Below are 14641 nucleotides of genomic sequence, written 5' to 3' on the forward strand. Positions count from 1 at the left end.
GATGATTTCTCGGGGGTGCATAGAGAGAGCTTGCAGGGGAGAGGATGGAGTATAGATGTACTATCAAAAGAGGATATTTAGCTCTCTTGTAGAGTGTAAATCGACTTGGATTTCATTCTCAGGTAATTAAAAATTCTACGAATCTACGTGAAGATTTGAAGATTCCAATGCTATCGTGAGTGTAATTAATAACAAAAATGTATTTAAATTGTATCGTGTCGATCAACTATATCCTGAAGCACGTCTAAGATAAGACACTGAAAATAACAGGGAATTATGGAAAAGAAAATTGAAGAAATTAGAAAAGCAAAGGGTTAACGATACAGATGTTGTTTTTGTATTATGTGAGTAACTGACGTGAAAAGATCTATTGGTCGAATAGTGTTTTATAAGAAAAGTAAATCTATTACTGTGGAATATACTACAATCTAGAATCTCAATAAAAACTAACGAAAATTGTTTGTGCAATTCCTTTCTGTCATTTATACTTAATAATTTATACTACGAGCAATTTTATAGATTTTGCAGATGAATATTGACTGAACGTCATTGAATAAAATTTTCCAAATATGCCATTTTATATACCATGCTTTATCGAACGACATTTTCGAGTGTATACTGAGTAAATATCCTTGAGGAGAAATCCTGACATTTTTCACGAGAGAAATTGTTAGAAGCGTCAGTACTCGTTTAAAAATTCCATCCTGTGCCTCCAATAACATACTTTTTCGAATTCTATGTCCCCCTAATTAAGTTTTAACTGATTAAAAATGTATTAATTAATACATATTAAAATAACAAACGTTTATAATAAAATTAAGTAACAAGGTATATTGGAATGACATACTATCAATTTTACCTTAATTCCTGAAACGTAAACGAAATGAAATAGCACAGATACGCGAATTCGATCGATTCCTCTAAGAAACTTCACCCTAACTCTCCTGTTGGCTTCCAGGATTAAATTCGACTATAAATCGAAATTTCCAAGATCCTTCGATTTAGTCAAAACAGCACACCGTGTATAACAACTGCATAGCTACACAAACATCGCGTGGCCAGCGAACGAGCTCGCGACCTCGACTAAATACACACGCGAAGCGTTAGAGGGTGCGGATCGAGGGATGAAAATCTTGGTCTATCGAATTTCAATCTCGTGAAAACGCGACAGAAACTTTCTACCCACTGTTGCATGGAATAATGATCCCGCGAGCGACGTTTCGAGTGGATCGCCGAGAGGGCACTGCCGAGTGGTTCTTAAGCGACGTTCACCAATTGTCGAGGATGCGGAGAAAATGAGGAATCGGGTGGAACTTTAATGTACAATTGCGTGGCACGGGATTACAGCGTGTAGAATATACAAGGTTTCATTGGATACCGTTGGAGGACCGTGTTCGAGCGTGGAAAATGAGGAAAGAGGCGGAGAAAATCATTGAAAAGTACGCGTTCGCCATTCGTGGAAGATTAATTAGTTATTAAGCATCTAAGAACGTAGAAACATGAATTGTCCTTGGGAAATTCGTTAAATTCTGTTCCAACTACGATAACGTCACTTTTGTTGAATTTCTTGAAGTACTTTTTATGTTCATTCTCTTTAGGTATGCCTGACGAGTGTTTAGGCTACCTTGCATAAAACGTTTTCACGTATTTGTAAAAATATTCATAAAATCGCGATGATTGTATAGTATCCTTAGTTGACATACGATATTAGGGTACTTTAAGTTTAATTCATTCGCTGTTTCAACCACTATACTGTATTTCATCAGCTAAAAGTAATCGTGAATAAATTCCTGGGAACTTTTGCGGTTACCGGAATCTAACATAATCCAATCTTCTCATCCCACTTCGAAATCATCAGCGATCCAAGGAAACGCGTTGGAAATAACTATATCGCGAAAATAAAAGAACCAAAGGAATCAGCTTTCTCTGCCGAGCTTCAATCAACCCCAAACACTCTCCGTCGTGAAACTACTTTCAAACCTTTCGGATCACCCGTTTCGGCCGACAATAAAGGTCAAAAATAAAACGCGAAAACGGCAAGACAATGAAGAGAAAAAGGGCAGAAAGAGAAGAACGGGGAAGAACAAGAGAAAAACAACTGAGCTGAACCCTCTGAATTTCTCTCTAAAAACTTTTCCTTTTTCTCCGTTTGCACCGAAAGGATCCACCATCGCAGAACGGAGAAAAGAAGAGAAAGAGAGGCCAGGGATCGTACGTACAAAAGCTATCGGGGAACCATTAATACGCGGATCGCGCGTTTCCACGAGGATCCACGCCGGCGGTAGCGGCGCGAGGCAAGAACAACGACAACGAGGAGGATGACGAGGACGATGCTGGGTGTAGTCGACGACGACAACGGGGCCCAGCCGCAGGAAGAGAGACGGGGAAAGAGAAAGAGAGAGAGAGAAAGAGAGAGGGCTGTGCATTGTCCTGCTCGACGATAAAAGGTTTCGCATCGTTGCAACGTGCCTACCTACTGGGACACGAGGCTCCAGAAGACGAAGTAGAAGCAGTAGAAACGCGGAGCGAAAGGGTGGGCACGGCAGCGACAAAACGTGCGAGGAAAAAGACAGAGCGAAGCAGAATGAGGAGGGAGAAGAAAGGAAATGTATGCTAGGTGAAAAGAGATAGATATCGGGAGAGGGAAAGGAGAAAAAGGAAGAAAGGCAAAGGGAGATCGGGTGCAGCAGATAAAGAGGTCGACGATAATGCTCTCAGTACACCCTGGGTTTCCTAGCACAGGGTGCACCAGGCGGCCATTATATTGTTTTACCTCTGTATCTCAGCCAGAGATCAACCGACACACCGCAGAGAGTTCTGTATACACCTTCCACGTTGCCAGCACAGAGAATGACGATGGCTGGTAACGATGGAACGTACCTGGAGAACGAAATCATAGGGGACCAAACGCAGTGTGCAATGGCGAGAGGAGCAAAAATGGAACGACGAGCGTTGTTGTTGGTCGTGTGTCGCAGGTTGGCTTTGGTAGGTTATGGGTGGAAAGGTAAGAGATGTAGGTCCACTTTGAACAGTCGGTTGGCAGTGTTGGAAGAGAGGTATTCGGTGAAGCACGAAGGTCTGCTTTACTTTTGGTAATTAACGCTTTGGTATGCTCGTGTAGAGAACCGGCGCAAGTCGTTAGTATTTACATGGTTGCGGAGGCTTTGTCGGCGTTGACCCAGATTTTTCTGTAGCTTCTGTCAGGTAGCAAGGAGAGAAGCAGATGTATAAGACAGGTTTGATGCATCGAGATTTTGGTAATTGGCGCGTGGTACCGCGAGCAAGTTAGGTTACTGGGCCCCTGCAAGATTTGGGGTAAAGGTGAATTCGTGTTATGGTTATGGCACGATTTCTAATAGTGTAAGCTCCGTGGAAAGCTAACCTAATGGACGTTTTCTACAAAACTAGCAAACCTTTGGAGATTTGAGGACAGTAATGCGTGAAATTGAAAATGATTGCTAGACAGTGTTCTCAACAAATGCATCTTCTAATATCATCCAATCATCGATTTCCTCCATCTCAAGTAAAATTAAAATTCGGATTATCATCGTACATACCGATACTAAAATCTGAATCATGTAACTCGAGTTTTTAATACTATGATTCTTTTCACTGCCAGAAATCACAATTTACGAAACCAAAATCTGTCGACTATCTGTACGTTACTAAATTCAATGTAATTTACCAAAGAAATATATCTTTTCCATATTAAAACGGAACACATTTTCCGCGACAATTGGGGCGATACATCGATTTCCGAGAATCGTGGTCGATCCACGAAATCAGTTTTTCCAATTGAAATGAGAACGCGGACGCGATCGCGTTAGTGACATGTCAGAGATATTGAAATTCTGGGATGGCATTCAGGACTCGTGTCCTCTTTCTTTTTTCCTTTCTCTCTTCCTTTTTTCACTCCCCTGTCGTTCGCCTCGTAGCACGGGACCCGAGAGGTGAAAAAACAATGCCCATACGACCCGAACCCCTTTCGTTTCGATCGAGCACGGAGTCTCTTTGCGCCCTTGTCTCCTTTCTTTCTTGGCCTCTCTTGTTCACCGTCTCTGCCGTCGTTCTCTCTTTTTCCCTCCTCCCTAGTTTTATTCTGGCTTCCTCTCCTTTCTCGCCACCCTCTCTCATAGAATTCTTCCGTATGCCGGTGCTGCGTCTCGTCTCGTCTCGTCTCGTCTCGTCTCGTCTCGTCTCGTCTCGTCCCGTTCCGTCCCGTCCCGTCCCGTCCCGTCCCGTGTCTCGTGTCTCGTGCAACGGCACAATGCAACTCGGGGTTGCATTGTGGATCAGCCTCAGCAGACACCCCGCCGATACCGACGGCGACGTCGACGAGATGGCGACGACGGTGGCGACGTAGACATCAACCGATGCGTCGTGACATGGGGAGCGTTTAGCTTGGTATTTGCCATCGCAATCGCTGCACGTCGAACGTTTTCAGAATATACGTAGATCAAGCACAGCAGAATGTCGTGATCCATTATCGCAGGTATTATATCCCCGGTATTATAATCCTCCTCATTCAATTCATGACTACAGAACATTCTACAATTTTCACTCATATGGAGAGTAGTATCACCTCTGTCGCGAGACACTTATTATGCAGAAAGTATCAGAATTTTCATAATATTTTAGAGCTTTTTTTGGTATAGTAATTGATCGTAAATTATGAAAACGTTTAGTTGGAATTACGTTACCTACATACCTTGCGACCAAGTAAGGGAGTACTAACCGAAGCTAGAATCACGAAGGATTTTGAAAAAATAATTAGAAGAAGCAGAAGCTTTATTCTAATGATATATCATTGTCGAAGATCTCGTAATATCCTCGTGATAAAAATTCCAGCAGGAAGGGAAGGATTTTAAAAGGCGATCCATCATGATCGATCCCCGCGATTTCCCTAGTCAAAACAGGAAGGACACGCAAGTTTTCGACAACTTACAGAAGCAGCGAGCATGCTAAAGGATCAGCGAGATGATTGCGCCGTAATCTGCTTTCGCTCTGCCCCACGGAACGGGGTGCCAGTTGTCGTTTCTGATTGGCCCGGGGCGATTTCCGTCTCTCGCAATCGGTCGCTATCGAAACACCGTGCAACCGACAAGGAAACCTCCGAGGACGAGGACGCACCGGCTGAATCTCAGACAGAGGGATGTAGATAGGGAAACAGGGGTAAGTGGGAAGAGAGAGGAGAGAAAAGTAAGAGAGAAAGAGGAACAACCCTCCTGACACGGGTTATCCTATAAACGGCGGCAAGCCCGCAGCTACGCAGAGATAATCCGGCCCCCGGGGTCCGCGTGCGGTTGAGCGCTCGCAACAGTTACCATATTTGATTGTATCCCTTCTATCCTGCTGGAATACAAAATAATAACGCGTCCTGCACGGATCAGGGTGCTCGATTAACGACGCTGCGCGAACACGTCGGTTTTAGCGTGGACGATGAAACGATGACGAAGGGTTGCAGGTACATCCTCAGGGTTTGGGGCAGATGTATTTTGTAGACGAGTGGTCAGTATGTTTCATGGTATATACTATAGAAGAACTTTTACGTATTCCTACTAGTTTTGCAAATTTTTCCCTCAACGATACGATGATGAAGGGTTGTGCACGTGTCTTTAGAACTAGGGCTTCATGTGCGTTCTGTATTTTAACAAATTTTAATCTTATACTCTTCTCGGTAATCTCTATCTAATAGACAGTTTCGTGATAAGGAGCTTGCAGAGATAACTTCAGGCTTGACGTAGTCAAAGTTTTGTCGAGAAAAATAGTTAAAAAACTTCGGTATAATTTATCCTGTATTGTCATCCTTATATACACTACTCAGGGGCGACGTCTACTAACACCGACTTTCAAATGTTTGCCCCCTTTCGCGCCATTAAAACCTCGCCCACTTTATTCTTCTTGAACCAAGTACCAGGAACGAATATACAAGCCAGGAATTCTAACTCGCGAACAGCAAGAGGTCGAAAAATTCAGCGATATTCCCAATTATTATCGTCACCCCGTCGACAATTCCTGACCGAAGATTCCCCGTACAGAGATGGAATCGCAATAACGCGGACTCGGGCAAGTTCCCCCGAGGCGGAGGCGCGAGATTCCAGCGGCATGGTACGGAGAACGCAAAAACGGCCCCCCGCATGAGTCTTGTTCACGCACACGCTCGTTTTTCGCTGCTCGTGACACCGCCCGCCACCCTGGCGGGAAAACGCCAGGCCAAAAGAAATCGCGCGTTTGATCTGCCGCCAAAGGGAACGCGTGCACGCTCGCGTACCATGAAAGAGAGGCAAACAAGGGGGATGGAGAGGGTGGATAGGGGGTGAGCGTTGGAGAGAGAGAGAATATTCCGTCGGTCGAGTTACAATTTCGTGTGGGTTGGTCGGTCGACTGCAACCACGTTTCCACCCCATCCAACCCCGACACCCCCATACCCCCTTCGTCTGTGTCCTTCTCGTTTCGCTTAAACGTAACAATTATTACCGGAAAAGCGCTGCACACGCATGCGGCAAACCGCGGGACCCGCCGACGGAATTACATTGATATTAGTATCGTTTCAGCCGGCAGATTAATTAATTAAAACGCGCCTCCGCGCGCGCCTCTTCCCCCTATTCACCAAACGCAACCCCCTTCTCCGCCATCAGACTCCACACGCATGTACCCCTTGTCTGGATTTCTCACCGCTGGCCACTTTTGCTCTGTGTGAAGGTGTTCGAGCGAGTTTCCGGCATGTTTGTGCTGGAAATCGAGCTAGGCGATTCCGCCAAGTATGGATTGTTTTGAAAATTTTACTCCATGTTGGATTAGTTCGCTTTCCCCCCTTTTTTTATAGCAGAAGCATAATTTACGTGACTTCGATGATTCTTTGAATCGATGCCTATACGGGTTGGATGGCGATGATAGAGAAATTTTAGAAAATAATTCAATAAACGTGAAATAATTATGCGAGAAATACATCATCTTCGATAGAAGTTTATCGATAGTAAATTATAATTGATTTGTTTCATGTATTCGATGGTTTTAGGAATTTTTGTAGACTCAACTGTGATCATGTTTTGCTTCTTCAACTGAGTCGTAATTTAGAAATTTGGAATAATTCGAAGATAAAATTTCTCGAGTAAGGAAATTGTTTTGTGAGTTTTGTGAGATTTACGATCATGAAGAATAAAGTAACTATCGATTCATCCCTAAAACCACAGATGGTTTGAAGCAAAAGAAGAGACTTTATATGATTTGCCTAATTTTTCGTGATAATTCGAAACAACATCTTCGCATATGTTGTATATAAGTGACACCTGATATAACACCCAATATTGAAATAATTCTAATATGTATATAACGATAATAATCGTCTTTCATTCGTTGTACAGTAAATGTTTGAAATTTCTAGAGTTCGCTGAATAATATATTCGACTAGATAACAGCAAAGAGAATATTTAGATAATAGATAATTTTTTATCGGTACTTACCTTTCTTTGCGTGCAGAATATCCGCAGGATCCGGTGGAAGGGCTGTACAATGACTTGGACTCAAGCTGGGCTGCAGGGATGGAAATGGACTGCCAGCTCCAGATGGATACCTAATGTGAAATAAAATTTAGGAATGAAAGGGCCTTGGTTTAACCTCGTTAAGGTCTTTGAGGTTTTTTCAACCGAATAGTGTTTCATTTCTTTAAAGAAATTCCCTAGCTTCGAGGAAGGTAATTTTCAGAGAGCCAATTTCGGAAATATTTCAAGTGAAATTCAAACGAGAAGTTATGCAGACATATTAACACCTGTTTCCTAATATTTTTACTTTAAATTTAGAAATTTAAGAAAAGGCTAATCTGCGACACTATTAGATTGCAAATTATTCAAAGATTTCGAAAGGATCAAATAATTAAACTATCTTTAACTCCTTCGGGTCAGCTGATAGAGCGTGTTCGTATTATATAATTATACGTGAAAATATTTCCTGAAATATAGAATTAGAAGAGTATATATAATTATTTCTAAAATGAAAATTTCAAACTTGGTGTATCCAATTGCCGAGGATGAATGTACAAAATTAACGTATCGTTATTAAATACCACTCTGGTATCTTTAAACAATTTAACAAATCGAGTGACTGATCCTAATGTTTTAAGTAACAAAGGAAACCAGGAAGAGGAACTATTTGGTAACAGATGAAAAATAAACATACCATGGATTTGGTCTCGGCCAGCCAGTTGTTTGCCCATTAAGTAGCCTTAGTTTATCGTAAACACTCTCAGCTGGACTACCAGCACCGACCCCGACGCCAACGGCAGACACCCCTTGCTGTTGCTGTTGTTGTTGCTGCCGTTGCTCCTTCTGTGCCGCTAAATTTCTCAGTACCCTATTTATTGACGACACCTGAAATCAGAAATAAACAAAATAGTTAGTAACAATTTCGCACTTTCTCCCTCTACGAGCATCTGAAACACGACTAATTTCTCATAAATTCTATACGTATATAACAGAACCTGAAGCCGTCGAATGTCAAAGTTGCAGGACTAAGAATGCTCGACCTTCGGACTTGAAGAACCTTCGATTTAGATCATCAATATACAGATTAATACAACGACTACAATGTTCTGTTGGTGTATGTACTAAGAACCGTACTGTCAATTGTAAATATCTCCGGCCATTACTGATCTATACATTGATTATTATAGACTCGCTGTGGAATTGAAATCGTCAGTGAACAAATAAATCCAACGGCTACAGAACTGTGATGATGGCTGCACTCAGCATTGTATTGTCAATTGTTAATATCTCCAACAATAACTGATTTATTCTTTGATCAATCTAGAATTGCTATGGAATTGAAATCATGAGTGAACAGATTAATCCAACGCCTACAGTGTTATGTTGATGGATGTACTAAGAACCGTACTGTCAATTGTAATTATCTCCGGCCATTAGTGACCTATACATTGATTATTATAGAATTGCCGTGGAATTTAAATTATCAATGATCAGATTAATCCATATGCTCCAGTGCTCTATTGGTGGATGTACTAAGTACCATACTGCCTTTTGTAAATATCTCTAGCCATAACTGATCAATTGTTTTGTCGGTTTTTGGGTTTAAAAGGACACAGTGTAGAATACTTTTGAAGTATTGTAACTCATAAGGACGTGTTTAAACCCCTTTTATTATTACATTAAACTTTACGTATCTATTGCTGTACAACTGAATACGGTTACTTCCCTGCACGCTAATCGCTTTAATTTCATCCTAGAAATTACAACATTATCGTTACCAAAGAAGTCCCTTCGCTTCTCAAACTTCTAGCCCATTATCCACGTTGAATTCAAGAAAGATAATCCCAAACCATAATTCATCTTGGTACATCGTAATCGTAATTAACCCGAAGCACTGACGAAATGACGAAATGGCAGATTTAGAAAACAAGAAGCACGACGCGATTAAAGCTAACCCCAAGGACCTGCTCCAGAGAAAGACCAGCGAACGAGGTAACGCGAGTCAATTATCCACGTTGAATTCAAGAAACATAATCCCAAACCATAATTCATCTTGGTACATCGTAATTGTAATTAACCCGAAGCACTGACGAAATGACGAAATGACGAAATGGCAGATTTAGAAAACGAGAAGCACGACGCGATTAAAGCTAACCCCAAGGACTTGCTCCAGAGGAAGACCAGCGAACGAGGTAACGCGAGCCAAGGGACACCGGGATAGGACAACTGACAAAAGTCTCTACTCAGGTGAGCGGCGTGTGCTCCACGAGGGAGTTAATTACCTCCGCCTTCAATTATATCCGTCTCGCGTCACTCCAAGGGGACTTTGGCTTCTGCCAACCTAAGTACGCACTCGCGCGTCTGCGGCGCGAAACACGTGCACGCGGCCGCCTACACGCGCGATGCTACTTCCGCCGATCGACGCGTACGAGGCCAGGTCTTGGTGCCGCAATTTCCGCCACCGCGTCTTCCGTCGAATTAAGCGAAATTTCGCCGTACCTTCGCGAGGTACGAACAGGTTTCGAGGGTTGGTATCGGGCGACGATTGTCTGGCGATGCGTTAAGGTTACAGGCACACGGGGAAACATCGGATAGCATAGGTTATAGCGTTAGTTGTGTTCTTCGTTCGCCAAGACAACATGCGTGTACCCAAAACCAACTGAATATCGGTAACATGACGATCTGACGTATCGACATTATAAATTTATATAGTCCAGTAAAGTCGACCAGCCGTAAAAGTTAACATGTTTCCACTGCTGAAACTGGCGAATTGACAGAAATTTGAGCAGATGAAGATCTCAGAGCCATAGTCAGGGTCATACGAAGAAATGTTTTATCCAGCGTTGAAATGTTCAGTAATATTCTACCATATAATACGAGGAGAGCCATTTCTAGAGGTACTATTATAAGGAAAGGTCTTAATCGAGTCTTTAACACGTCGATTGCCACGCAACTTGTCACGATTCCGGTCTAAGAAGCCAATTTGATTTAATCGTGTTATATTATTTAAAACTTTATTTACAGTATATAGTAATAATCAAAAAGCTTAAAAAATGTTTTCTTTCTTTTTAAAAAAAGCATGTTACGAATTATCTCGTAGTTAAATATTATTCTGCATGAATAAACTTGTATAAATTTTTTCTTTTTGAATTATATTACAGTTATACTACGGGTTTCCTTGTAGCTGTACAAATATGGCAAATATTGAAGGGACGAGATAAGATAGACATCCTGGGCAAGAACGTGTTAATATATTAATTTACCTGCTCGTAATATATGCAGGTAGAAAATGAAGAAAGATAAGGCACTTACGGACACAGAAAGACATTCTAAATATTCCAGATTTCGACTAGTATTTACGTGTTTTGTATTTGTAAATAAAATACCATTTACTAATGAAATACAAAATCACATGTACGCTATAATTAATTTATTGTTGTCACCCTCAAGCATGATGTCATTCACGGGCCTCTGATTACCATGTTTACAGGGCAAAGTGAGAACAAAATACCCAGAATTGAATGGAAAGTATTCAATTTTGTCACCATCTAATTACACTTAAACGAATAATTTGTAAAACTAAACGCAATCCCATTTTCGGAAACGAGATTCGCCTCTAACAGCGGAAGTATGCACGCGCGGAGGTGTATCCGGCCAGCCAGGTCGTATACGCCTCCATTCGCCTTGGCGTCGTATCTTTTATTTATCCTCTGGCCGGCGTGAGCTGCTTTCGTCGGTTCTGTCACTTACAGCTCGTATAAATCCCGGCCAAGTCGTAAAAGAATTCCCGCGAACTAAAGCGGTACGTTCTCCTGCTGCCGATAGTTCCGCAATTTATTCCCCGGACCTCTGTATTTCCTTCCACGTGTCGCCAGTTACTCACGCGCCAAACTTCGCGTCAAATTCCCGTGCTTTCGATATAAAGTTCCCTGTCCTCGATATTCGACGTATACCAATAGTATAAGGCACAATTAAATGTTTACCGCGAGAGAGATAGTTCATTCAGGGAAGAAGAAAACGAAAAATTGGGTAGATGGTGCAATTTTATGTTATTTTATGTATCATGAGTTTGGGGTGTGAAGAGGAGTAGTATATGGGATAGTCGAAGTTCGACGAAAATTTGAGATTTTTCTGCTGACTAACTTTGAAATTTCTTATTTAATTACCGCGTTAATCGTTACTTGGCAGAAGATTGTAAGAAATAATTTTCATGAAGCGAACTTTCGAATAACCTACTACTTATTTTATTATTTTAACAGTTAGAATACACGTACTAATGGTGTCAAACATACGTATGTATGTATGTAGTATATGTATCCTAGATGATTTTACACTCCAACTGTTTTAACAGTGTCTTTATTAATGTTAACCGTCTGCCCCAATCTTTCATTTCATTCCATTTTCATCTCAGTCATAACAAGCACAATTTTATTTTGTCTTTTATCGTCCATTACCAGTTCGTTAATTACCAGTTAAGATATATGGTAAATAAATATAAGTTACGTTGCATGTAAAGGAATTACGATCTTGATATGCACTAAATATCGCAGATATAGCCTTAAAGTATGCCCCATTACGTTATAATGTTCTAATATAGTCGCAAAGAATATTGATCCTTTTAAAAATTTGTTATTAATGGACTGGATAAAGGAATAAATTATTATTTTGTCATTATTTATCGCTAAATATCCAACGAATTTTGCACCTCAAATGCCTCGACATCGATCGCTACTTACTGTTAGATACTTTCTTTATATTTAAATACTCCTCTTCGAAATCTGCAATTTCTTCATTTCTATAATTATTCCATTAAACATGGTCGAAGGTTAAAAATAAAATATTCGAATCACTCCAGGGCCTCTCTAAGAGGACGATTGGTTTCGTGACGAGAAAGGTACGGCGTATAGACAGAGAGGAGAAATCGCGTGTCCAAGGATTACGCGCCAAGTTCTGGGATTGGCCATGGGAGATTTTCGTTCCCCAAGGTTTGTTAGACCCGGTGTCAGGGTTCCATAGCGTTGAAGCGAGCTGACATCTCGGACCCACGAGCGGAGTACTGTCATCCCCCTCAGTGCACACGCGGACACACCGCTATCACGAACACGTTTCAAACACGAAACAGACATCGTTGATACTCTCCCTCGACTTGTCTTCGATGTCCTCTGACATTCTGGACCTCGCCTCCTCCTCTTTTAATCTCGCCAGCATCCTCAAAATTGACTTTTGTGTAAATCCCAAAACAAAAAGGTAAAGTAAACAGCGACGACTGTAATTTCGGGAATAACTACATTTCCGTTGCATCGTTGGGCTGCAAGTGAGGAAGCTGTTAGCCTCGTATCATTACAACAAGAAGCTTCTAAATATACGATGCAATTGCTATTAATTATTGCGATATAATGAAAATAAAAGAGTATACCTAATTGCGACACTATTTGAACAAAAATCGGCGTAATTGTTACCAAAAGTAGCTGCTATTTTCAGCAATTGTAAAAATAAAATGTCTAAAACGTGTCATTTTAATCCACATGATAGTTTTAGCGTTAACATCGAACATTAATTTTTAGAATTTTATCATTTTTCTGATTGGCATTCAATAGCATGTTCATCCACAATTGTACAAACTATTGCCTCTTTGCTATGGATGATGGCCTAACGTAGTACCAACTGTATGACGCTATGTTGTCAATAGATTAGCAGTTTCAGAATCTCCGATTCGTTGAAGATTTCTCCTAGATTGGACATTTGTTGCGAAGTACGCTGTTCGTTGGACACGTTAAAACGAGCTATTCCATATTTTTCGCGTTTAACCTCTTAGGCAGGATGCGCTACTATAATGGTTTTCACGGATGTCATCTTTCCTAACGCGCGCCATTACTGTGGCTTACTATAGTAGCTCATTCGCTCACCGTTTGAATTAAATGATCGTATGTTTTCATATGTTTTGTTTCATACTTTCTTTCCCTTCACCACGTTTTATAACAGTGTTATCAATATACAGACAGAATATACAGTCTTCGTTTTTGATACACCAGTGTCAAGTATGAATTGTTGCTTGTAATTTAAATAGCTTTTAATCATTATTTAAATTTCATTCCAATGTATTCGCATAGAGAATAGCATTGTCTGTCACACGTTGCAGTACTGTGTCATTTACGCGTAATTCATGTGCAATTCTGCTGTATACAGTCCCGCGCAAAATGCTGTCATGCCTAAGGGGTTAAAGATAGACGAAGCGGGTAGAATAACGGCAGACGTAACCACCGAAAAGCTTCATCTGCCACGATAATAATCCATAACAGATCTGCCAGACGATTTACAAAGTAGCGAGCCAGATATCCAATTTTCCAGCGTCACGTCAAACAAACGGGTCTCTTCCGGCTTTCGTCTTAACGCGATGCCACGAAACGCACAAAAGCGTCCACGTCGAGGAGTCACTCGACGTCACAAGCCCGACACAATGAGAAGTCGTTGCGGCAAAGAAGGTTCTCTCCGCGACAAAGCCGACGTTCCAAAGAACGGGTGCCAGTCAAACGACAATCCCGCTGTGACATCGAGTGTCCTGGCTGTTTGGCCGTTTCATTTTTTCTCCTCTTTCTTCCCTCGCTCTCCTCCTCTTTCATTCGCCGCGAATATCCTTTCGCTCTGTTCCACGACCACATTTGCACCCTGTGTCACCCTCGTCATTACCGTGACAATCGTAACCATACTAGAAATCGATGCCACAATGCTTTGTCCGCTTTATAACCAGCCACTTGCCGAGTATTGAAATTGGTGACACACGCGTATGCATGCTTTTTCATTTTCCGTCGTTCGATCGCGAAGAAAAGAGTCTCGCGTTTTGTCAACGCGTGCTCGATCTGTTTTCATGGCAGCGAAGGCATTATGGCTTAGTGGCTTTGGTAATGTGTCTAGTGGCTGGGGTTCGGTGATTGAGGTTCGAGGATTTGGCGAAGGATCGAGGTTTTCAGTTCGTTCGTTCCACATGTTCTGCGTGGTTAGTCGAGGTAACGTTCATGGGTGACCGTTCTGGCTGCGAATTGTAAACGATAGGCGATTATCACGATGAGCAAGTTTATCGATTCAAAAACGAAAATTGAATTTAAGGGGCTTGAACTACTATCTAGAGTCCAAGAATTCGCAGCTCGTATTCAACAGGAATA

At 41.6% G+C, this 14641-nt stretch overlaps 1 protein-coding gene across 1 annotated transcript in view; it reads right to left on the bottom strand.

Moving 5' to 3' along the window:
• Window positions 1-3909: 3909 nt before the first annotated feature.
• LOC108553090 (paired box protein Pax-6) overlaps window positions 3910-14641 on the bottom strand; it is a 66107-nt gene continuing 55375 nt past the window's right edge. The window contains exons 4-6 of the mRNA XM_017907860.1: window positions 8176-8366; window positions 7464-7573; window positions 3910-4127 (exon numbers count right to left, since the gene is read on the bottom strand). Coding sequence (XP_017763349.1) covers window positions 3910-4127; window positions 7464-7573; window positions 8176-8366 — 519 coding nt within the window. The remainder of the gene's footprint in view (window positions 4128-7463; window positions 7574-8175; window positions 8367-14641) is intronic.

Source organism: Eufriesea mexicana, unplaced genomic scaffold (assembly GCF_001483705.2).
Source record: "Eufriesea mexicana isolate 0111107269 unplaced genomic scaffold, ASM148370v2 scaffold9296, whole genome shotgun sequence".
In the NCBI taxonomy this organism is placed as follows: domain Eukaryota; kingdom Metazoa; phylum Arthropoda; class Insecta; order Hymenoptera; family Apidae; genus Eufriesea; species Eufriesea mexicana.